General features: G+C 34.2%; 1 protein-coding gene across 17 annotated transcripts in view; it reads right to left on the reverse strand.

Moving 5' to 3' along the window:
- LOC106168494 (ras-specific guanine nucleotide-releasing factor 1) overlaps positions 1–23,663 on the reverse strand; it is a 68,751-nt gene extending 45,088 nt beyond the window's left edge. For 12 of the 17 annotated variants that reach the window (XR_015332003.1, XM_087001546.1, XM_087001545.1 and 9 more), the window contains exons 1-4: positions 23,478–23,662; positions 12,671–13,027; positions 1,773–1,882; positions 1,294–1,441 (exon numbers count right to left, since the gene is read on the reverse strand). Coding sequence is in view for 16 of the 17 variants with exons in the window: in XM_087001546.1 (XP_086857672.1) it covers positions 1,294–1,441; positions 1,773–1,882; positions 12,671–12,931 (519 nt within the window). In the remaining variant the exon portion in view is untranslated. Of the gene's footprint in view, positions 1–1,293; positions 1,442–1,772; positions 1,883–12,670; positions 13,028–15,313; positions 16,301–23,096; positions 23,393–23,477 lie in introns of those variants that run through there. The other 5 variants (XM_087001551.1, XM_087001552.1, XM_087001540.1 and 2 more) reach the window with 4 other exon arrangements.
- Between the last annotated feature and the right edge of the window lie 19 nt (positions 23,664–23,682).

Here is a 23,682-nt window from a genome sequence, read left to right on the forward strand (position 1 = left end):
CTGCAGATTTGTGCAGTAAGGCTATATAACTGCACCATCTCCCTTGAGGAGGAATGTGCCACTTGAATATATAATAACACATTGTTCCACAGTTGTGAACTTCAAAGCTGCTGCAACAGAGGACAGGCTGCTATTGATTTTATGACAGATATTGTTAACTTCAAAGCCAGACCTGAACCACAACAAGCATATGCTTTTATCTGCTGTTGCTCTTTTACCAGCTGAGGCAATGAGAGAAAGAGAGAGAGAGAAAGAGAGAGAGAGAGACTGACTGACTTTCAAATCCATCCATGGAACTGATTGAGACAGGAAAAAACAGTAAAATTTCAAGATGCAAGGATCAAAATGTTTTCACCTTTTCCAGCTGATGATCAGCTGATAATCGATTGCCTTTAAACAAAACTGATATGCAAATTACTAAAATAATTATGCATAAAAGTAAGTGTAACCAAAGTACACCAGGGATCATCACCATTGACCAAAATCTAAGGGTTCTCATTTATCATCAGCAATGTTCATCAGAACAGCTGGTTTATACAGTGACTTACATATATATGTATATCTAGCAGCCACTGGCGCAAAGATTATTTTAAGCTCAAGGACATATGAAATTATTCATATGTACATGCAATTTTGGTACATTTTCTTCTGCCTTTACATCTGCAATTGTACACTTCAAGAAAAACTGGAAGGTCTCATTGAATATCTTTTAATACTTTATCTGACACTACGTAAACAGATCATGGCAAAGAAAGAATATGTGTAAGTAAGCATAAGGTGTACATGAAGTGAACACTGTAATTAAACATTTGTTCTTGTTTGTAGTAAGAAAGCCCATTTGGTCCTAAATATCATGATTTAAAGCTTTTTTTATTTCAGCAAAATTGGATTAGAACCACTGGATTTAGGTTTGGACCAATGGATTCCTACATCCTGGTGGCCTGAATGGCCTAACAGCAGAAAGAAATTTAGCACAAAATGGTTTGGATGGATCTGTGCCAAATGTGACCATATGGTCAGTGTGACATAGGGGGAAAAGTGAACAGAAAGGGAGAAATTCCTGGAGTCAGGATCCTATGACAGACATGTAATCCTCAAGTCAGGTACCACACAGGTGTGGAGATGGGAACCATTACAATTTGGTGGAGATTTTGTCTGATACTAAATGCCAGGAGGAGCTTCATAGTACAACAAACAAGGATATCTATGGATATAACAACCTTTCTGTTTAACTCCTTTAAGTCTTGCCCAAAAAACAGACAATCACTTAATTTTAACAATATTCTACATTACCTCAGTTTTCAGTTTTTTCACCTCCTCTGTCAGTTCCTCTGTCTGCTGAACATACTGCCATCTAGCCTTGCGTTCACTGTCCAGTATTTGAAGCAAGTGCAAATGTTTTTGTTCCAATTGCTCTTTTTGTTCAATAACCCGGCTAAAACTAAACAAAAAAAAACATTTTAAGATTGTTAATACTGATATCATTGGATGCAATATCAGAATATGCATCATGTAATCCCCCCTATTAGATCTCAGATTCTGTTAATCACAATTGACTCTTAATTCAGCATCACTGGATTTAGAGTATAGGACTTGTACTAAATATTAAGGTACAGAGCAAGGTGCAAAGGTGTGGTAAAGCCAAATTGGTCTCACATCAATTAGATAAAATTTAATATAAAGGACACTGTCACAGCCTTCACAAGAAACCTTTAAAATATTTCAAATGAGATTAAAACCTTTTTGTGTGCAAACTAACACATAACAAGTACCTTGCCATCTTGATGGCATCAATCCATGCATTGCACTCCACTTCAGACTCTGCTGCCAGATCATACTGCCTCTGTCCTTCTTTGGTAAAGTTGATGGCAAAACTGTACAGCTAGAAAAGATAGAATTTATGTTAGCTTGAAGGCCTTTCATAATCTCATGATCTCAAATTTAATTTTTTTTTTACAAGTACAAAATTAATTTTTTCACATATAGTGTATCTAAGTTGCATAATAATTTGTTAAAACACTATTTGCCTACTTTTCCAAATTTGTCCTGGGCTATAAGTGCACATACGGCATCATCAAGGCAATTGGCTATGAATGAACCAAATGAAACTGCAGTAACATACTTTTTTTGTTGAATTTATTCAAAGACAATATTTCACTGACCACATTTGAAATCATTGCCAATGCAAATTAAGTAAGCTTCAGCTGAAAAATGTATTGTGTATAGATAGGAAAGTGCTCACACAGGGTCATCTTGTCCAACTTCCTTATCTCATTCAGATGTTAAAGACATAACTGGGACATTATATTTTTTATTCTGACAGATTGTTCAATAACAAACTCAAAAGCAAAATTTTATGGTTCTAACCAAAAAAGTTCAGTCCAACCCCCTCATAAAGAAAGAGAGAAAGACAAAAATTTGCAGCAGTGGTTGGCAAAAGTAACAGATTAAGCAATGCACCATTTGTAAAGATTATGGTTATTTCCACTGTTGTGTGCTATATACCTAAGACAGCCCATCCCAACACATGACATGGCAGTGAACCATCAACTAATTAACCAGGAAAATCTGGTTATGCATTGCTATGACAACCATCAGGTGCATCACAGGTAGCTGACAAAGCATCCGGATATCCTCTGTGCCAGCAAAACAATTAACTTATTCAGCTTGAAAGACGTAAGCAAAGACAGATATAAAAAAATACAAATAAAAAGCAAATCAATTTCAATAAGATTTAAAAGATTAAGCTGGTAAATTTTTATATTAAATTTGTTGTTTATTCATCTTTTCTTCAATCAGTTTCATATCAGTAATACTAACTCTTCTCCCAACCCCGAATCAACCTAATACACAAACTATCATATTTCATTACATGGAACCAATTTGGTTCTTTTGATCACAAACTAATTTAATACACCTTGAACATGCTCAAAATAATGATGCATTACATATCAAACTGCACAGGTTGCAAAAACTCTCAGCTGTACAGGCCTGAATCTTGATAAGGAATGTTTTGATAATATTCCATACATTTTATGATTCAAGTTCAACAGCATAACATCGGTCTTAGAGCCCATTCAGAAAAGATGATCCTCGGATCTAATGATTTGGGGATCAAATATGGGAGACCCTACATGAAAGCAACACCGCTTTATCCACGATAGTCTCACCGCCTCCACACGGGCCATTAATTGGATTAAATCTTGGCTCTTAGGTTTAATTGATAGGCCCCTTCAGGGACAGCGCGTGTGAAGGCAGAGAGACCCTTAACGGATTAAGCAGTCTTGCTTTTATGTAGGGTCTGCCATATTTTATCTGCAGAACAGTAGATGCAAGGATCATCTGTTCTGCTTGGGCTCTTAGGGGCCATTCAGAATAGAAGATCAGAGTAACAACTGTTCCACAGACATGTGGGGAGGCGGAGAGACCATTACAGGATTAAGCGATCTTCCTTTCATGCAGGGTCCGCCATATTTAGACCTGTTAGTACTTGGATCTTTCACTCTGAATGGGGCATTACAGTGCTTTGCAAAACTAGAGTCCAACATTTTATGATGTAATAGCAATAGATATTGTAGCAGCAAATATTTAAGTTTGTACAACAATTAAGCAACCAAAAGCAGAAATATTAAAAAAAAATTGATTTGTTTAAAGCTAAATTTCCCGATGGTTATACGGTAAAGTCTTGAAAATTTCGTCGGCAGACGATTTTCCGCCGGCGTAATTTTTTTCCCTTTGAAAACTTCGTCGACCTTGAAAATAAAGTACTCGATAATTTTTGAAAAGTTCGTCACCAAATATGGACGTGTTGTCCAGCTCAAACAGGAAGGTAATGCGTCAGTTGATTCAAGACAATGATACGATCAGGATATCATTGCCGATAACACTCTCAACAGGAGATAGGAACAATAGTGCGCCCCTGCGAGCGGTTACTCACAATATGGATGGTTTAGATGTGAATTCCCGTTCTCAATTGCGGGAACGTCGGCCTTTTGTCTTTAGTTTCATTATTATTACCTGGCTTAAGGTGCGTTATCAAGCCGGCAAATAGAAGTCACAGGCCGCGGCTTTGTCATTTGTAACGCCGTTATTGTTATCGGCGGCTGTCCTAAATGAGGAAGACACAATGAAAAAATCAAGATATTATCTCGAAGTCAGATCGCATTACACGGTATCAGATGCGACACCGCTCTTGCCTTGTACGCGATGTGATAGTGACGATTCTCAGCGGGGTTGAAAAGCATTGCATCACCACTCAAAATTTGTTCAGGGTATGATACTGTGTAATGCGATCTGACACACACCTTGAAAACGGGTAGTGTGGTCTGATCTACCGGTGAATTCTGGATCATTCGGTGCAGAGTCTGGTAGTTGGGTAGGCCTGAAAAGGCAATTTTCCTATCATCCTCGGGAGATCGTTTGCAATGTAAGCAAGAATGAAATGCAATTTTCAAATTAGTTCAAGGGATTTAGGGAACTTCGTTTGCGGAAGATCGCTAGCGGGAGATAATTATTTAACCCCCCGCCTCCCACACACACATACTTTGGATTTTTAAAAAATATTCATTTTCATTTTATCTTTAAACCGCCCCTCCCTCTCTCCCGCTCACGGTATATCTTCGGCGGAGAATCGTTCGCGTAATATCCTCAGGACATCGTTCCCGATCCTAGCTAGACGAAAAGGAAATTTTCATATCTTCATATGGAGATTGTTCGCGATGTAAGCAATAATAAAATGCAGTTTTCATATTAGTTCAAGGAACTTAAATTGTGGAAGATCGTCAGCGGTAGATCATTATTTTAACTCCCTGTACAATTTTAGGAAGTTACAGATGGTTATTTTAGAAGGCCTGACACTCAATCCTGGGAAGAGCCCTGCATGCAACAAACGTTGCCAAGTGCGTAATTTTTTTAAATATGTCGCGTCCAGGTTATGATGCAAGGTTGCAATTAGGCTTATCTTGATCCTTCTCTTCTATCAGGAGGTATGTTTCTTACCGAGAAGATAATTCTCAACATATTTTCGGGTACAGTAAGTTAAATATAACTTAATCGAGATGCACTAATAAATAGATTATTATTTACCACCAGAAAATGACTTAGGAAGTAGTAATAAATATCCCACTATATAGGAGGGTCAAAGATAACAGCCGCTAAAGATAAAAGCCCAAAGGCCGGATTTTTGAAAATTTCGTCATACCCAGGAGTCGGGGAGAGGTAATTTTAAAAAATTAGTCGGATTTACACAATTAAAAATTACCAGGCCTACCCAACTACCAGACGTGGCACGGAAGGATCCTGAATTCAATGTAGATCAGGGCCCCCTAACTCAAAAGCATCACACTTTGTGACCGAGCGCAAGAGTCTTGATGCCATAACCCCCAATATGGGGCGAGTATGGGCGAGTTTTGGAATAGAGATGCTTGCGCTCGGTCACAATGCGCGAGGCCTTCAAGTTACGGGGCACAGATCACACTACCGGTTTTCAAGGTTTGTATCAGTATGCGCTTCACAATATCAGACACGGCACCTTCTTGCCCATAGCTGGTACGCGTGCCGTGTCTGATACTGTGAAGCACGTACTGATATACACCTTGAAAAACAGAAGCGCGATCCGATCTACAGTGAATTCTGGATCCTTCAGTGCCACGTCTGGTAGTTGGGTAGGCCTGTTAAGTATATACTAAACATGAGTTTTCAGGCACTATTAAGTTAAATACAAAATTTTCAGCTGAATCAATTGTGACATATGTTGGGCATCTGAAAAACAAATGCAAGCAGACACCCACACAAACAGGAATGTGCAAACATTCAACTAGTCAATGCACTTGTAATCTTTTAAACTGATATTTCAGAGCCAAAAATAAAATGACTAGTTTACTAGTACTGATCCTATTATGTCCTGTACACCACTAAATTTCAAGAGAGCAAAGACCATTTAATGATATTGAAACCGTTTTGTCATCAATTTTATCAAAAACTTTTAGATTTTTAAAACTTTTCCTTAAATTATATAATATTTTAACATGTACAGATGTGAAGTCGGGTTTATCAAGAAAGAAAAGGCTCAAATGGGGATCCCATGATAACCATTCCTCCAAATCTGCCTCTGTTCTTTTTCTGAAGCTGACCTAATTATGGAACTGTCTATATCTAACCCTTTGTCAGTGCAATTTGCCTTTATTGTATACTTAAAGATTTAGGAAATAGTGTAAACTTTCAGACAATATGTACAGCGCCCTGATCAATGAAGTATGTAGATTCTTCTGCTGTGCCAATTTCAGAGAACAGAGATGGGATGCTGTCATCCACTCTGACAGGAGTAACCAATCATTACATGAAGTCTACACGTCACAGTAAATATAGCAGCTATAGACCATATTCAGCACAACTCAAGAACAAAAGTATGTTAACCTTTTGTAAAAGGACAAAAATCATGCAATACATAACACAAATGTTAATATTATTACTTAAATTGAAAATGAAACAAATTTAACATGCCAGTTCTTTTTTGGTATTTAAAATCGCACTAAATGGCCATATATGCAAATAACTAAAGCTGAATGACTATTTTTTTTGTCAATGAAGCTTAGTTTCACACTGCAACCACACAACAAACATATCGATTCTCTTCTCGTTAAGTATATAAGAATCCAGCTGTCTATATTTGTGCAGTGATGAGTATTGATCAGAGATCAGTACAACCCAAGGGCCCTGGCTGGACTGAAACCTTGCCTTTCCCTAACAATATAATTACTTCTGTCAATACATTGATAAACTTCCCTTTTACCACTGCCCTAGATATACCCATGAAAGCATATGTTTAGTAAGGTAGACAGCTAGCTAGCTGTTAGAACTGTATAAAGACTGAAAGTTGTTTCCAGGCAATGACTGACATGAGTAATAAGATTTGATGCAACAAATATATGGCTGATAAGATGTCTTACCACCATTAGCTCTGCATTTAAATCTTATTCAGGAACTGTGCAGCAGTTTTTTTTTCATTCAGCATTAATGCATTAATTAGGAAGTAATCAGGGCTCAAGTAAATAATAATTCTTCAGGGCATTATTTTTCTCTTGGCACCTTCTGCAGAAAAAAGATACAACCCTAAGTAGAGTACCTAGCGCTAAGAAGATTGACTTTATTGAATAATTAAAAGACTAATGCAAACACAAAGGGGTAAAGAAGATCAAATTCAACACTGATCACTGGAAATCCCCTTAAAAATGGTCTTTATTTCAAAAACTTGTGCCTACAGCACACTAGAACATTGCGACCTGCATCACAAAAAGGTCATTGTAACAGTCCCTCTCTCTCTCTCTCTCTCTCTCTCTCACTGAGAATAGAGAGAGCAAAACTTGGTTACTCATCATAATAGCCCATGAGCCAAAGGCCTGATTTTTGGCCATTGGTACCAAAAAAGGGATAAATTCTCATAACTAGTATAAAAAGTTATGCTCTTGAAGTAATTTAAATACAATTGAAGGGTCACTCCAAGATTGAAGGATTTTTGAAATATTAACAGAAGACTGATGATAACAAAAATAAGCTCTTATTGTTATATTTTATACACTTACTAGTACACCAACTTTCACCATCATTCCTCAATTAATCAACACTTCCCACCATTAATTTGTAACATTAGGTCACCTCTTTAGGGGATATTTGTAGAGCTCTCTTGATTAAGAAAAGAATAGCATTCTTAAAGGAAAACACTAGCTGTCCGTCACTGTTTACATTTTAGTATATAGACACCATTATGCTCAGACTGAACAATAATTGGCAACCATTTTCGTCATTCCAAATGTTAGAGTGAATCTTATATTTATCTTTTAGTATTACATATAGAATTTCATTCCAAATAGTTATGTTGAAGTTATTGAATATTTGTGAAGAATAGCAAATAATATTTGTTTACTTTCTTAATTTTTTTTTTTTACAAAATATAAAAATATGAGCTTCAGTATAAATTGCTGTTGCCTTGGATAAATTTTCGCTGTGTATTCCATATATATATGCATATAATCTGAATCATGACCTTTATCTCATATATGAGCTATGGTTAATCTAAAATAAGTTTGTAACTTTTAATGAACAATTAACAGGTGATATCTGCTCTGTCACAGCAATTTTGCAAAAGCTTTTTTTCTCTAGGTACCTCACTGATACTTCAATTTTAACATTCATACAAAATCTTGAATGGAGTTCACTGCCATCTCTAGTTTTTGACTCCACATGTGTTATCTCATTACAACTAAGTTTTTATGTACAGTGATATAAAATTGTCGTATTCAAGGCATATAGTGGCATTTGATCACAAAATCCATTTTGGCACAAAAACTGTTCACTCTGTATTCATTGTTCCTTTGCAAGTGCACACTTTTATGGATGGAAATTCAGCAGAATATACCAAGCAATTTTTACAAATGACATTTTTAATGAATTTCATTATAGTTTACTGGAGGTAACCTTTTATAATCATGTAACTTAATATTGGTGTATTTAATTAGTAATGTTCATTTTATTTTTCATCAGTTGCTTTTTTATTTTTTGAAGAAACCATTTTGTCATTGTTATGTTAAATTGAGGACATTAGCTCTCTCTCTCTCATTCAGATATCTGAATAATGCTGTTTAAAACTTATTTTTGGCTTTGTAACAATATTATCATAGGTCCTTATCACGAGCACTATATGCACAAAATCCTGGCCCTTCTCAACAAATATAAAAAAACTTAAGTGGATGGCATAAATAGTTTATCATCTGAGCAGCCAGCAAAAATTCTTCATCAAGAGCTACACCCCCACCCAATCTGATAAAGTATTAACAGGTAAAACTTAAAGCAACATGGGAGCAGATATCAATAAATAATGTGCAATAATAAAGATCCTGTGTCCACCCACATATACCTCCCACAACTGTGAATCAATTTACACACCTCCATCTAATGTACGTGTGAACAAATGCAACCCTGATATATACTAGCCAAAGTAGAACTAGCTCGCCAACAGAACATGTGACATCTACCTCAGGCTCAGATATTAATAAAACATACAAGTAGTTTAACACATATCTGTTATTTGTTTTTCACAGAAAAGGCCAGCACTTTTGATTGTATGGTTTTGAAAATCACCAACTGATTTATTTTTCTTTTACTTTCCTTCTAGCTTATCTAGTTTGGTAAAAGAGGTTGGGGAAGTGAGAAAAGAGGCTTACAAATATTACCTTCTCTTATAAAAAAACAATTTTTTCTTCAGTTTATCATAAAAATATGAAAACAAATTGATTGGGAAATGGTGTCAATCTTCACAAAAGGTACTGCTTTCTACAGACTGTAATATATTAATTACAGTACCATATATCACTGTTATTAACCAAGGAAATATATGAAATGCAATATCCAATACAAAACATATTTCATCTCCCCACACATCCAATACCACGTGTCCATAGTTAATATCACTAAGAAATATGAACAAATTTTCTTTTACAGCATAAAAAATACATATTTTACAAAATTATCATTCATTTAAATCAGCATTTTTGTTAAGAACTATTTGGTTTCAGGTTGCTGTGCTGTTGTATTACAACTTGAACACTCTAAAAAGCTTAACATAAAGTACAACCAGCTCCCAAATTTACATTCACACAATACTGCAACTAAAGTCAATTCGAGTCAATGGTCCATCTATGTCATTGTTTGAGCTTAAACACAAAGAGACATTTCAATGTTATACAACTATTTTTACTATTAGAAGACTCTTAGAAGATGAAAACTACACTGTAGACAGATTTTTGTTACCAGAGGACATGATTGTTTAACACAAGATTTAAAAATATCAGCTACAATAGGGTTCTCAATACAATCTGGTCTTCTGGTAATATCAATTTTTCCAGTCCAAGTTTATTTGTTCACCAACTTTCCTCAGGCTGTATTGTTCACTTTAAGATTCTGCTTTGAGGCAATGGTATCACTCTGCCATCAGTGATGGGGAGATCACTATAATTTTTCTATGGTAGATCCTTAATCCACTTCCATAATAGGCGTCTCAAGTAGGATCTGTATCAGATCAGGCCAAATGAACTTCCACTGGCATGGCTGAGGCTATGTTCTTTTAAAACATATTTCAGGTGAAGAAGTAAGATAAGGTCTGCACATGTTGAATACAGCGCAAAAATGGATAAAGGCAGCTTTAATGACATCAAGAAGAAGAAATAAAATAAATCTTTAAATGAAAGACCTCATAAAGCCAACTTGTCAGACAGCATTTTTCATTTCAGAGTTCTTAACTGTTGCAAGCAAAAGATTCAAACAGATTTTCAAACTTTTGAAATCTCAGCAAATAATAGTATATAGTATATAAGTAAGAGGATGATTTTTCACCTACACAACTAGCAGATACAATTTGGGGATGGACTAAACTTTGCATTATAATATGGCTTATTGTGCTTACAATTCCAATGCATTTATAAAAGACACCTGCATCATCGCTTTTTTTTTCTTTTTTTGACAGGAAGCCCATCTAGATTGCTTAAAGTTGAAAATATTATTTTCAAATATACTGTGACATTTTAGTCAAAAAGTAAAATTATCTTGGAATACAAATGGATTGTATGCTAAAATAATTATGAAGACTTAACCGTGTGATAAGTAAATTGTGCAATTAACCCAATGAAGTCAAATTTTTGCCACAAAACCCAACCAAATTCCACCATTTAGTTTCAAATGGTATAACTAAGAGAAATACCAAAGTACATCATCTCACATTTCTCGAAAAATGATATCTGAACAGATATTTTGCTTTCTTTCTGAGCTATTTGTAACACTTGCTCCTTTTCATTCTAATTAGTATGGAATTACCCATGCAGCTACAACCATACATTGGTGCGATGATTATGCAATGTGCTTGCATTACTGCATGATATTGAGGACTTAAACGAACTGGAGGAACAGATTAATAGGTCAATTTCCTACCATCAATTTGAAGAAGAAGCAGTTTAAAGCTATTTTTTGGCTGAAGGAGGGATTAATTTGGTTTATTACTTGGCATGTCAACTTTGCATAGACTGTATAAGAAACTAGTATAAGTGGTTTATATCCATCACTGGGAATCCATGCTCGCTTCTACTGTTACTTAAACCCATGTAAATTCTGGTCATGACAACATAATGAAATAAACCAGGTATTAATAATCAATTGTTTCAAATTGAATCATTTCTGATAATTATTATTATCATTTTTTGTGGTAACCCCTTTCCCTGTGCCTTCTTGTACACAGATATAACCCTAGCACTTTTTGCATCAACATGTAAGCAAGCTGTGACTATAGTCTCGTTGCTATGGAGCAAGGTCTGTTGCCATGCAAAACAGGTAATGTGGGTCATTTTATGTTAATGTTCCCAACCTAGTCCCTACTACTGCAACAAAGCAGGCAGATCTATTATTGTCCAAGATTGCATGATAGAGGCAGAGAATTATTACTGTACCAGCCTAGGAATAATTAGAAATTGATTGCCTTGACTTATAACTTAACAGGTAGATCACTCTCAGTGTGGTGAACTGGTATTCGCGACATTTATTATAAGGTATCATATAGAATCAACTCTATGAAATTGTAAGTTTATAAATGTATCTACCAGATGATTTTATATATAATTTGTGTGTGTGTGTGTGAGAGAGAGAGAAAGAGAGAGAGAGAGAGAGTGTGCAGATACATGCCACTTATAAGCATGACAGGGTAAGGTCCTGTCAACACTCATTTTAAAGAAGTATACCAAACTTGATGAGAAATTTTTATTGTTCAAAACACATTCCCTAAGCTGACATGCACTGATAGGGGAAAGGGTGACAACTTTTAAACTGCACCCTCTTTCAGTGTAAATGATATCAAAGTTATTACTCCCTTACAGAAGGGCCAATAACTGTGATATGTAAGTCACATTAGATCAATTTTTTAAAACAATTATAGACAAAAGCAAATGGCAAACCCTGTTTAGGTGCATATCAACTCAAATGACTTGCAATTTCACCAGCTTTTGCAAATAGGTATTCAGGTACTTAAACTATATAGTTCCAATAAATAAATAAACAACAATATGTACTTCACTTCCTGTATACATTTTGTTAATGTTAATTCAGGCCATCATCCTGCCCCAAAGTACATCACATCCTGTGTACATGAAATAAAATAGGAGGACCAATCTTCCTTACAGTGTCTTTTCATCGATCATAATTACACAGAAGACAAATTATTAGATTTTATTTCCAGAATGATTAATAGAAACACAAATGGTAACGGAGATGGGGAAATAAAACTGATCGTGAGGAAATAATGTTAATACATTTAAATTCAAATGGAGGAATGCTTTCTTCAAAATAGTTACCAAAAACTTTCAAAATAAAGCATCAGGTAAATTGGATGATATAAAAAGTTAAAGATTTATTTGCCACTCCAAGAATAACTGATGCCTATAAAGAAATATAGCATTAGTCAAGATCAAAAATGAACCAGTTTTCCTCTAATGACACAGTTCATATATAATGCATATGGCATGCATTAGTAAAATGCTGCAGGAAATATTATTACCAGCTATGGACATTTCCCTTTTTCTGTGATGACTATTAATGGTTTATATAGAATAAAGATATTTCAGGCTGTATTCCCTACCTGTTTTTCTCCTTTGACAGAGTTTGGTGTCAGAATCCGTTCACAGTAACATCCCTCTAGGAAAGCTATCCCGGAGGGCCTGGTGGTGCTGTCATTTTCATAGTAAAATAGCAAATTCTGATATAAAGAAAACCACCGTAGCTGCCATTTTGCAGATTCTCCACTCTTTTTGTTTAGATATCCGCTGATACTGTTCTCAATCCTTGCTTTGTTTGCCAGATATAGTAGCTGATTTTCATTTACCCGTATAGCTTTCTGCATCTTGACCACATGGTGTAGACGTGACAATGGTTATACTAGCTTGGTAAGAGAAATGTTTCTGGGCTAGCATCAACTTTATAATTTTCCTACCAGTTCCTGTAAAAGAGAACAAAAATATCATAAGTTCCAGCATGCTTTTATCAGTATTGTATTACCAGCACAGTTCCTTTTTGATAATGAACCTTCCCCATGCCTGGCACAACTTCACATACAATTCTAACAATTTTCTACATCAATATTGTGCATAATATTACTGATATCTCTATAAACACACCTCATCAGTAGCATGACAGTGTACATCTCCTAGCATTATGATAATAATGAATGATCTGTAAGACTGTCTGCTGTGCTTAACATAAATATGCCTTTTATTTCCCAATTAATTTATAAATCCAAGAATATGATCAATTCATAAGTTAAACCATAAAGAGTTGATAGTTGTGAACATATTCTTCAATTTAAATTTAATCTATGCCCAACTATAGGAGGCATTAAATTCACCAAAATGATAGCTTAAATTGTAAAGAGAATTGTTTTAAATAAATATGCTTGTATTAGTGTATACTTTTCAAAGTCACAAGAAATCCTGATATACTGTTGTTGCTAAAGTTTAATGTATGCTATTATGCCAATGTTCACAGGCAGTTGATTCTATTAAGTATGCTGTGTAGAAGTATTGGATGGAGCATATTTTTCTAAGTGTATCATTACTTTCATACTGCTAATGATAATTGATTTTCATGAAAAAAAGATGACTGGTCCAAAACTAACTCAATATATAACATTGTACTTTTATCAAATATGCATAAGATATTTTTCTTTCTGAATATATCTGACTTCTTTTCTAAGACCTATTGATACATTGTAAAAGAGGACATTAAAATAATTTCAATCAAGCAAGGGTATTTTGACAATTTCAAATGCCCACCACAGAAAATTTTCTAAGCTAGGTAACCCTTATATCTGTTGATTCAAAGTGATCAATGACATAGTCCACATTATCTAATCAATGGAATAAATATGTAATAGTCTCAATATTGTAAAGACCCTGCCGGCAGTTAAGCCAGCAGCACCTCAGCATTAGACTAAACAAATGTCCAGCTAAATATATTTTAAATATTTATTTATTCATAAAAATATCTCATTGGATAATGCTGTGAAGACACCTGGCTAATTTTGATCTGGATTGTTTGCCTCATTTACTTACATGTGTGCAAGATAACAACAAATTAGGATATATAACCCCATGAACACTTTTTTAAATTCAGGATCATTTATGTATGATAAAAAAAATCAAAATCAATTTCTTCAAAATGCACAAATTGTCCAGAATGCAAAGACATAAACATAATGTAATATTGATCCTCAAATTGTTACATAAATGCTGTACTATTAAAATCATAAGCATATTTATAAACATAATGCATCCACAGCCCAACATTTAAGTTCAGTATATGGGTTTATTATTTTTTTCAACAAAATTTGTTTTTAACGTTTATTATGTACAATAATTATGTGCTCCTTTGTACTTTACTTTCATTACCCATGTAAAAAAAAACAACTGGGTAGTCCTGTAAACAAAGATCAGTAATGAGCAGTAAGACTGATTTAGTTGAAATTACATCGTTATAATATAAACCTATCTAAAGAAAATTATATTCAATTGCATGCATGCATATGGAATTTCATGTCTTAGAACTGCTCAAAGGCAAAATCTCTTAATGATAAAAAAATTAATACATTACAAGCATGTACCAATGCCAATCACAATAACAATACGTCAAAATGCCTCAGTTTACCCGACACATTTCAATTCATGTGTCCTCATAAGAACAATGTAATGTCTAGAGTCGAATTGCTATAATAGTCTACAGCATGTAGTATAGGTCTACAGTGCAACCTACTACAAGTATAGGTAGATGTTTTTTCTCTCTTGAAAAATCTTATATCTACTTTGAAACAAATTGGGCATTGTCTTATAAATATGGAAACAGCTTATCACTATTACGTGAACATACTTTAGGAATATTTGCATTGTAGAACATACTCTAATACATTCCTAGTTAAAACATCTCACAAATTTTACTACTTCTTAGACAGCTACAACAAATTAATCCACATAATATTGTGCTATGGCTGAGACAAAGTTCAAAGAATATATTATAACTATCAGAAAGTGCCTCCATTTTTTCACATCCCTTGTGTATTAATGGTTTCAAAGTCAACCTCTTGCAAAGAAATGCTGTCCATTTAACCATTACTGGTGCCTGGACCATTACAATAAATGATCACAGCCATATTTCACACTAGCATCATATCAAATTATTCCTATACAACCAGTTCTCATACACAAACACCTTTAAACTGATATGCCAGCCTTACCTTAAAATGTTGATGATGGCCATGTTTTTCCTTGCAATATGATAATCTGAATCCTGTCTGCGTTTCTAATGGCTGAGCCTGACTGCAACATCACAAGTTTCATTGAATCCAAAATAACAACAGAAACTGCATTTACTGGATGACATTGTGATGTTATGATATTAACCTGCAGTATTGATACAGCCCATTATCTTTACTCTATACAGTTGCTAGATCCATTGTACTGCTCAAAGCTCCAACTATTGTTGACCGTAGATTTCCTCCAACCTCGATCATTTATTGATCTGTCATTTTCATCACAACTCTGGCGCTGATCAATCAGCCGGTTCAGCGTAAAAGGAATGCAGCTTGTTCATTTCATGACGAAATTAATTACATATCCAAGCTCCTCCACATCAAATTCACCCAATCATAAAACTTAATTAATAAATCCTAATGAGGCTATATTGCAAGAATAATTGCTCCGGTTTCTTACACATTCCAATAAATCCCATTTAAATGTCAGCCATATGAGAAGATACAGAATATCACAGCCTGGCAAGCTAAGTGACTGAAATCAATTGTTATAATGTATTACAAAAAAACAGCATCCAACAGGAATAATTAACTACTTTTTCTGGGGTCACAATTATGGAGGAAAAAATGTGGTAAAGCCTACTTGTTCCAACAGGGTTGACTGTTTCGTCTGGTAGCTGGTTAGGCAATGCAATCACTACTGATTTTTCCCCATCTTCATTTTATCATCTGGCTTTCAGCCCTAACTTAAAAAAAGCTAGCTTGCATGCTGTGTCACTACCTCCTCTACACCTAAGACATCTTGTGTGCCTTGCAGATACATATACTACCTCAGTAGTTGCCACAAATCTGATAATAAATGTTCTTTTGCTTCTTCATACCACTATAAAATGGTATATTTTAACTGTTTGTTATCAAAAGCGTTTAGACATAAAAATACTATTGTAGTGCAACATTCACTCAATCATACAAAGTGCATTTAATGGTGCACATGCATGTAGGTCCATGAATTAAATCAAAGATGCTTTTTTTTTTCTATAGTCATTTGAAGAAGTACCTTCCAAATAAAAAATGAATATTGTACATCACCAACAGCTATAATGTAAAATTCTAATCTTACCTTGAAACAAAACATATAGAAAAGAACCTAAGAATTTACATAAATGTCTGGAAGAAAAATTTCAATTGATTATAGACCCTTTTATCAAAGTAATATTGATAATAAATAACTTACCCCAGTAAAAAAAAGTAATATTCATTAAGTACCCAACTATTATAAGAACAACTCTCAATTCTAAGGGGTTAGGCATCTAAAGCTATCACATGTACAGACATATCTCTAGAGATAAAATAGTATTTTTTTCCTAGTTACCACAATGAAAAAATTTAATTGTAAACACAATCTACAGAGTAGATAGGTGACACATTAGTTGCAACAGTAAAAAAAAAATAATACAACAAAATTCATGCTGAAAACTACACAACCATAAAATAAATACAGTACTGTAAATAAATTGGAATGAAAAACATAACCACTGAAAAATTTTCTGATCAGGCCATCAGAAAAGATCAAAATTAATTGGACTGATTTTTGAGGGCAACATAGAGTTCTTTATAAAAATGTCAACCAAACAGACAGTTTTCTAGACTAGAGTTTAAGTTATATTTAATTGAAGCAAAACCAAATTTGTTTTAAAGAGTTCCTGACAAAAATATAACTTAAACTACATTGCCAACACATCACATCCTTCAAAAATTTTGAATAAAATAGATAGACTGGCCCTTCAAGAAATCGACACTTTCAAGAAATTGATGAAAACTGAAAGTACCTTTTTTTGCCATTTTTTCTGGCATGCCTGATACAAACAATTTTTTTTGTCAAGTAAAATGATTTTGACTGTCTCATTACACAGTTTAAAATTTTATTCTTGAATCTTTTATAATCTGCATGGTTATTTTATAACATTTGCATAGGCATATCATACAGCAGCTTTCAAACTCAATGATATTATGTCAAGAGGCACTTCGGAGATCTTGTAGGCATTAGCAGTACAGCTTGCACCAAATATGAAGCATTCTTTGTCAAAATTAACTCAGCAGTTTAAATTAAAATTTGGCACATTATACATACATAGTTTTCTTCACCGCATGATTTAAGTCTATTATCAATAAACAAAAAAAAATAATAACAAAGTACTTCAATTTTATATATAAAGGGTCCCATTCCCAAAAACACCATTGTCTATTTGGATTGGCCCAACTGTGTGGGGACTCTTCCTGACCGTAATTAGCTTAACTGAATGCCATGCATCCCTAGGCATTAAGTAGAAAACATAAAAGCAGGTGATTGTATGAGTTTGCTAAGAACAAAGGTGTGTCATTCAGTTAAGCTGAGTCCCTGCAGAGTTAGGCCATCTGTGTAGACTGCTAGTGTTTATGGGAATGGGGTTTGAAAGATCTATTTAAAAAGTACTCCCTTGTAAGTACCTAATTTCATGCAACCATTACAAACACATCAGAAATGATGGTAATAACTTGGAAGTTAAAATGATCATTTACCAATTTAGAGCCATTTATTTATAAAGATAAGCTGGGTGTTCTTCGGTCAATATGACCTGGCACTCGTTGTCAGCATAGACAATAGACATGAAGAAGCACATAACTTCTTGAAAATACTGTGACAAAATATGTTTGAAAGTTACTGAAATTTACTGAATTTTTAAAATAAAAAACAAAATGCAACATCAATGGGTTTACACTTTTTTGACTACAAGATGTCCAATGGCAGGATTCCAAGACAAGCTTACGTTTTATTGTAACTTTGACCTTGTACTAAAGATCAAAACAAATCAAAAATCAAATACAAACTTTGTTACCGTTTTGTCCAATTTTGATCATTCACAAACAAAAAACACCATGAAAGGTCATGTCTTATAAAATTTGAGGGATTTTTTCCTACTGCTTTTCTTGAAGAGTTCCTTGAGCACATGAACCTTAAAACATGCTTAAAACTTGCTGTCAAGCAATATGTTTGAAGAACAGTGATTTGACTTTAATCCAAAAATGTCCTATTATTCAAAACAGCTGCTAATAAAATGTAGTTCTGCAAGAAAATAAACAAGTTCTACTGGTAAGCAAAGAATATCTCTCCCATCAATTACAGCAAAAGATTACAAAATCCTGTTCAGCAGAATACAACATTATGTGGACAATAAATGGAGAAACAAACAGACCAAATTCCATCCTAGAAGAAGTTGTGTTCAGCAGATCCACATTTTCAGAAAGACCATGCATAGTTTCCAAGATTACCAACTGCTGCTTACAGTCATGTTAATAGACTTCAAGAAGGCATTTGACTACATCAACAGAAAGGTTATGATTGCCATATTGCGCCATTAAAGAATACAAAAAGCCATGTTCATACAGGTATGCACCATACAATATTCCAAAAAAGTGGTAATGGTTAAATTAAACGTCTCACACCCTTTTGAGGTTTCCAAAGGAGTGTACAAGGACAATGTTCTAACTCTATTCCTCTAGTATACTTTCGCCTGAGTAAGACCACAGCAGATCTTGACTCAGTACTAGTAGCTGTAACATATCCTCAATGCTCCAGATGATAACTAGCTACTGAAGTGTTTGAATGACTTGAATTTTGCTGATGGCAATGACCAGCTAGAGTCTACTATTCTGCAGGTACAGGCCTAGTGGGGCAGTACAGCAGCTGAAGTTAACTATCTTGGCCTTATAATCAGTATATTCAAGAGCAAATATGTAATGGATTTCAAGCATCTTAGCTCCAAAATGACATCTGCTGCAAGTGACTGCAGAAAACATACAGCAATTGCAGGGAGTGCTTTCTACAAGGTATATAACCCCTGCAAAAGTTGCTTTAGTCTATAGAAATACATAATATATATACATATTCAGTCTTTATACATGCCTCTTATTATTTTCCTCAATCAGTCAAAACAAGCACAAGCATCATTGTGTTTTAAAAAAAATATAATTGCCTACCAGTTAATTACTAAGCTTTGAAATTGCAAAGACAGCATTAAAAAGAGACACGTGAGGCTACAATTAGGATCTAAAAATGGACTAGTGTTGTACATTTTTGACTAGCCCAGAGCCTATTTTGGTAGGAATTTGCCACGGATAAGTGCGCAAAGTGCAGAATGATCACATCATTATATCTCTGTCACTGGGGCATTTTAACCAACAGCCTAGATATCTGTTGCACCATCTCACATTCAATCTTGATATACTGTGTTAAAATGTGTTCAGTTAACACATGCACTCTTATTTCACATCTTTAAATGCAATGAAAGATTCTGATAGGATCAGCTTAATTCTACCCTGAAAGAAATGCCCTTTCACTGGGCAGCACATATACATATTCATACACGTAGAGCAGTATAATTGATGTCACTTCATTGTAAAGTACCTGTTCACATCGTCTCCACACCTGGACCATCGTGATCAATATTAATTTTTGTTGCCTATGTAAACAATCATGTTGCTGGCACATAGGGACTAGGTGACAGAATACAACTGTGTTCATTTCTCGGAGACAAACAATGAACATACAGCTGCTTACACAGCATCACTTATTTGTAATTTCTAATAGCTAGCCTAGACTCACCTATAATGTAGTCACAAGTATCAAAAAGGATAGACAGGATACAATGCAAATACCACTATCTATATCCACAAATGTTGAACTTGTTTTTTATTCCATGAATTTGAAAGTATCCTTCACATAAGTTAAAAACAAAAATGTCTTACTCATCACGTTCCAATATATCATATCTTTAGATATATATTATGTTTAGTTCATGTTGTCTCTAACAGATTACACAGAATCAAATACACTAAATATCAGCACCAACTTTCCTGAATTCCTGAATCACTTAACACGGACTGCAAAAATATCAGCCATTGAAAGCATTGCTTATTTAATCATTCCCCCCCCCCCCAAAAAAAAAAAAAAATCTTACTGTTACAATATTTTAAAGCAAATTTATCAAAGCTTATCTGTTAAATAAACTATATGCATCCCAAATTAACCTTTTAACCTGTTACTAGAACAGAACAGAGAGTAAATGAGCAATAATGTCATTTCAGTAAAAAAAAATATTACAAAAGTCAAAATTTGTTTACAATTAAAAATGCTTGTGTATAGCAAGAAGTCTTTTATTTTTATCACAAATAGTTAATCTTATTCCTATATTCTTTATAGGTAGAAAATGTACACCTCACTTATCCCAACCCATTATAAACAAAGCAGACATTTTGAAATATTTTGTTATGTTATCCTCTGGACAATTGCCTTTTATAATGAGTTCATTGGTGTGACATGTTTGCCTTTCTTATCTGAATAGTAATATTAGCAGTGTGTGTATGTGTGTATACACATATGCATGTGTGAATGTGCATGTGTGTGTTACACTGTGTATGAGAGAAAGAGAAAAAAACAACTATGAACAGTCTATAGTTCAAATGCCATTCCACATGCTTTCAAAGCTAAGCAAAAACAAGGCAGCACATTTATAAGTTGTCAAATGGACAGACATACCAATGACAAAACTGATAGCAGCAGTGACATTAACACGGTCTGAAAACAACGAACCACTTAAATGATGACAGTTAACTAAATATATATCAATTGGTCAATTTTGATGAACACAATATATGCTGTAAACTAGGTCATTCGGACCACCAGTTTCTTAAAATCTACGGGTCCAAATGAAAATTTCAATCAGACAGGACATTTACCCATATTACAAACTAATACTAACAATAACAAAACCTTGATTTTGCCAAACCTTTTTGGAGCACTTTCACCTATGGAGACGCATTTGAAAACCTTTTGGGAAAAAGTTAGTATTTTATTTTTAAAATCTACTGGCCTTGTCAGACCACTTAATTCACTCAATCTGAAAAATCTACTGGTATGCATACAATTTTACTCGTCATTGGTATCTGACCAGTAGCTTATACCATAGACTGTGCACAATATTATATTATATTATATTATATTATATTATATTATATTATATTATATTATATTATATTATAAAACGCCTAGCAGCATGATCATCAAAAATTTTTAATTTTATGCCACATTGGACATCAAAAGAATGTAAATAGCACAGAGCCTAAGACCTATGGGAATTTTTAGTCATACCTGAAATATGGCAAAAATTAAACATTACAAAATAAAGATTAAAAAACATTTTTTTTTCCAATCAGGTTGTTTGTTATACGTTACATGTATTTTAGTCCAATAAAATATGAGAATAATAAGTGACACAATTTTCCTTTTGTATATATGATTCTGCACAAAATGATTTTTGTCAATAAGAAACATGTACCAAGATAAGTCACTGATCTTGTGAAGTATGAAGGAGGGTGAAGTTAACTCGGTTAGCAAGTGCAATACCTCATGGCTAAAAGTTAACAGATTTATCTATATATAGATATATTTCTGGTTGTTTAATCTGTATAATTCTGTTGAATTACATTCTGTTGCACAACAGCATGTACATACATTTACCATGTTTTGTATAACACTATTGCATTGCCTCCTTAAATGACATTCTCAGCGCATACATAGCTTCATTATGGATGAAGGTAAAAGATAGTAACTCTACCTCGGTATACAGGATTTACCTGCCAAAATGAATATTCCTCAAGGGGGGGGGGGGGGGGAATAAAGCAATTTTCTCTTACTCAAACCATTGCTCATCCCATCCGTCTTTGGATTTTATGTTTTGTTCCTTTTTAAATTTAATGATTGTCTTTATTTCAGATTAAACTATCGATACCAAGTACCTTTACTTTAGAGGTTTTATCATTTCAAGCAGCTTCGCAGGATATGCAGACATAGAAAATATGACTGTGGGAATATTTTAATGTATGCAGTATACAGGGAAACTTTCACCCAACCTCAAGCAGATTCTCACACTGGAAAGCTAAGTACTAGCAAGGATGTATATTGAATATATGTCCTTGGTACACTAAAACTAGGGCATTCAATAACTCATCACCTAGCCCAAATTATGTGGACCATATTACGTGGAAATATCGGTACTTTTGTAGTATACCCCCCCACCCTGTAACTTCCTGAAACTTTCATTTTTCAAACATTTTTTTACATTGTCTTTTTCACCTATGTCAAAACTGTTGAAATAAAATGTTTTTGTAATTACCTGTGGTCTTTTTATTAGTTTTAATCACGTTTAATCCACCCCATTGAAATACAATGTGAAAATTTACAATGTACCCGCAGTCAATAACTTGCCGCGTTTTCGTTGGCTAACTCTACCTTATTTTATGTGAACATAGGATTGATACATTGTATACTTGGACTTTCTCTGTGAAATTATTATGAGCTACTTGTTCACATAAAATTACCTTTGAGTTAGCCAACGAAAACGCGGCAAGTTATTGACTGCGGGTGTAAATTGAAGATTCTAACTTTGTATTTCAATGGGCTGGATTAAACGTGATTAAAACAAATAAAAAGTCCACAGGTAATTACAAAAGCATTTTATTTCAACAGCTTTGACATACATGAACAAGAAAATGTAAAAAACTGTTTGAAAAGTGAAAGTTACAGAAAGTTACAGGGTGGGGGGGTATATACTACAAAAGTACCGAAATATCACCTGGCCCACATTTTATGAAAAAAAGCCAAGATATGTAGTTTCTATGCTTGTGTACATTATACTGTGTTTTAAAAGAGACAAAATATCAAATATCATACCTTGCCTACATGTAAATGTAACCATGGCTTGGCAGTTCTCACACTTTGGTCAGTCGTTTAGTTATGTGCAAAGGGTCAAGCGATGTCATATACACAGCAAAAGCAGACCAATCACTTAACTATACAATAAATATTGCAAGTGACTGCAGTGCTGATACTAAACATTGTTACACTCTTACTCTTCGCAAGTCTACTCGTTGATTCAATCAATCATGAAACAATTTCTTAAACTTCAATCATTTTGTTTTTCAAATAAGGCTTACTGAGTGTAAATAACCAGCAACAGTAAAAGCTATACAAAAATGCAGTTGTACACAAAAAAAAAAAATTATAACTAAATTATATGCTCGAGAAAATCGGTAAGCGTCAAAGCTCATTTACCTGCAGCAGTTCCAAGCATCCGCGTTTTCAAACGACCTTGAACTTCATAACGTAAATATAATTATATTCAAATTAATGCTGCAACATAACGTTCAACTCTCCCAAACACACATTAAGTGAAACAAAATGCAATAAATCTAATTCAACATCAAACCAGTTTTCCATTCCACAACAGGTGTCAGTAAATGAGCCAAAAGATAATAAC

This window comes from Lingula anatina, chromosome 1 (genome assembly GCF_051362555.1).
Source record: "Lingula anatina isolate TDL-2025a chromosome 1, LinAna3.0, whole genome shotgun sequence".
Lineage (NCBI taxonomy): Eukaryota > Metazoa > Brachiopoda > Lingulata > Lingulida > Lingulidae > Lingula > Lingula anatina.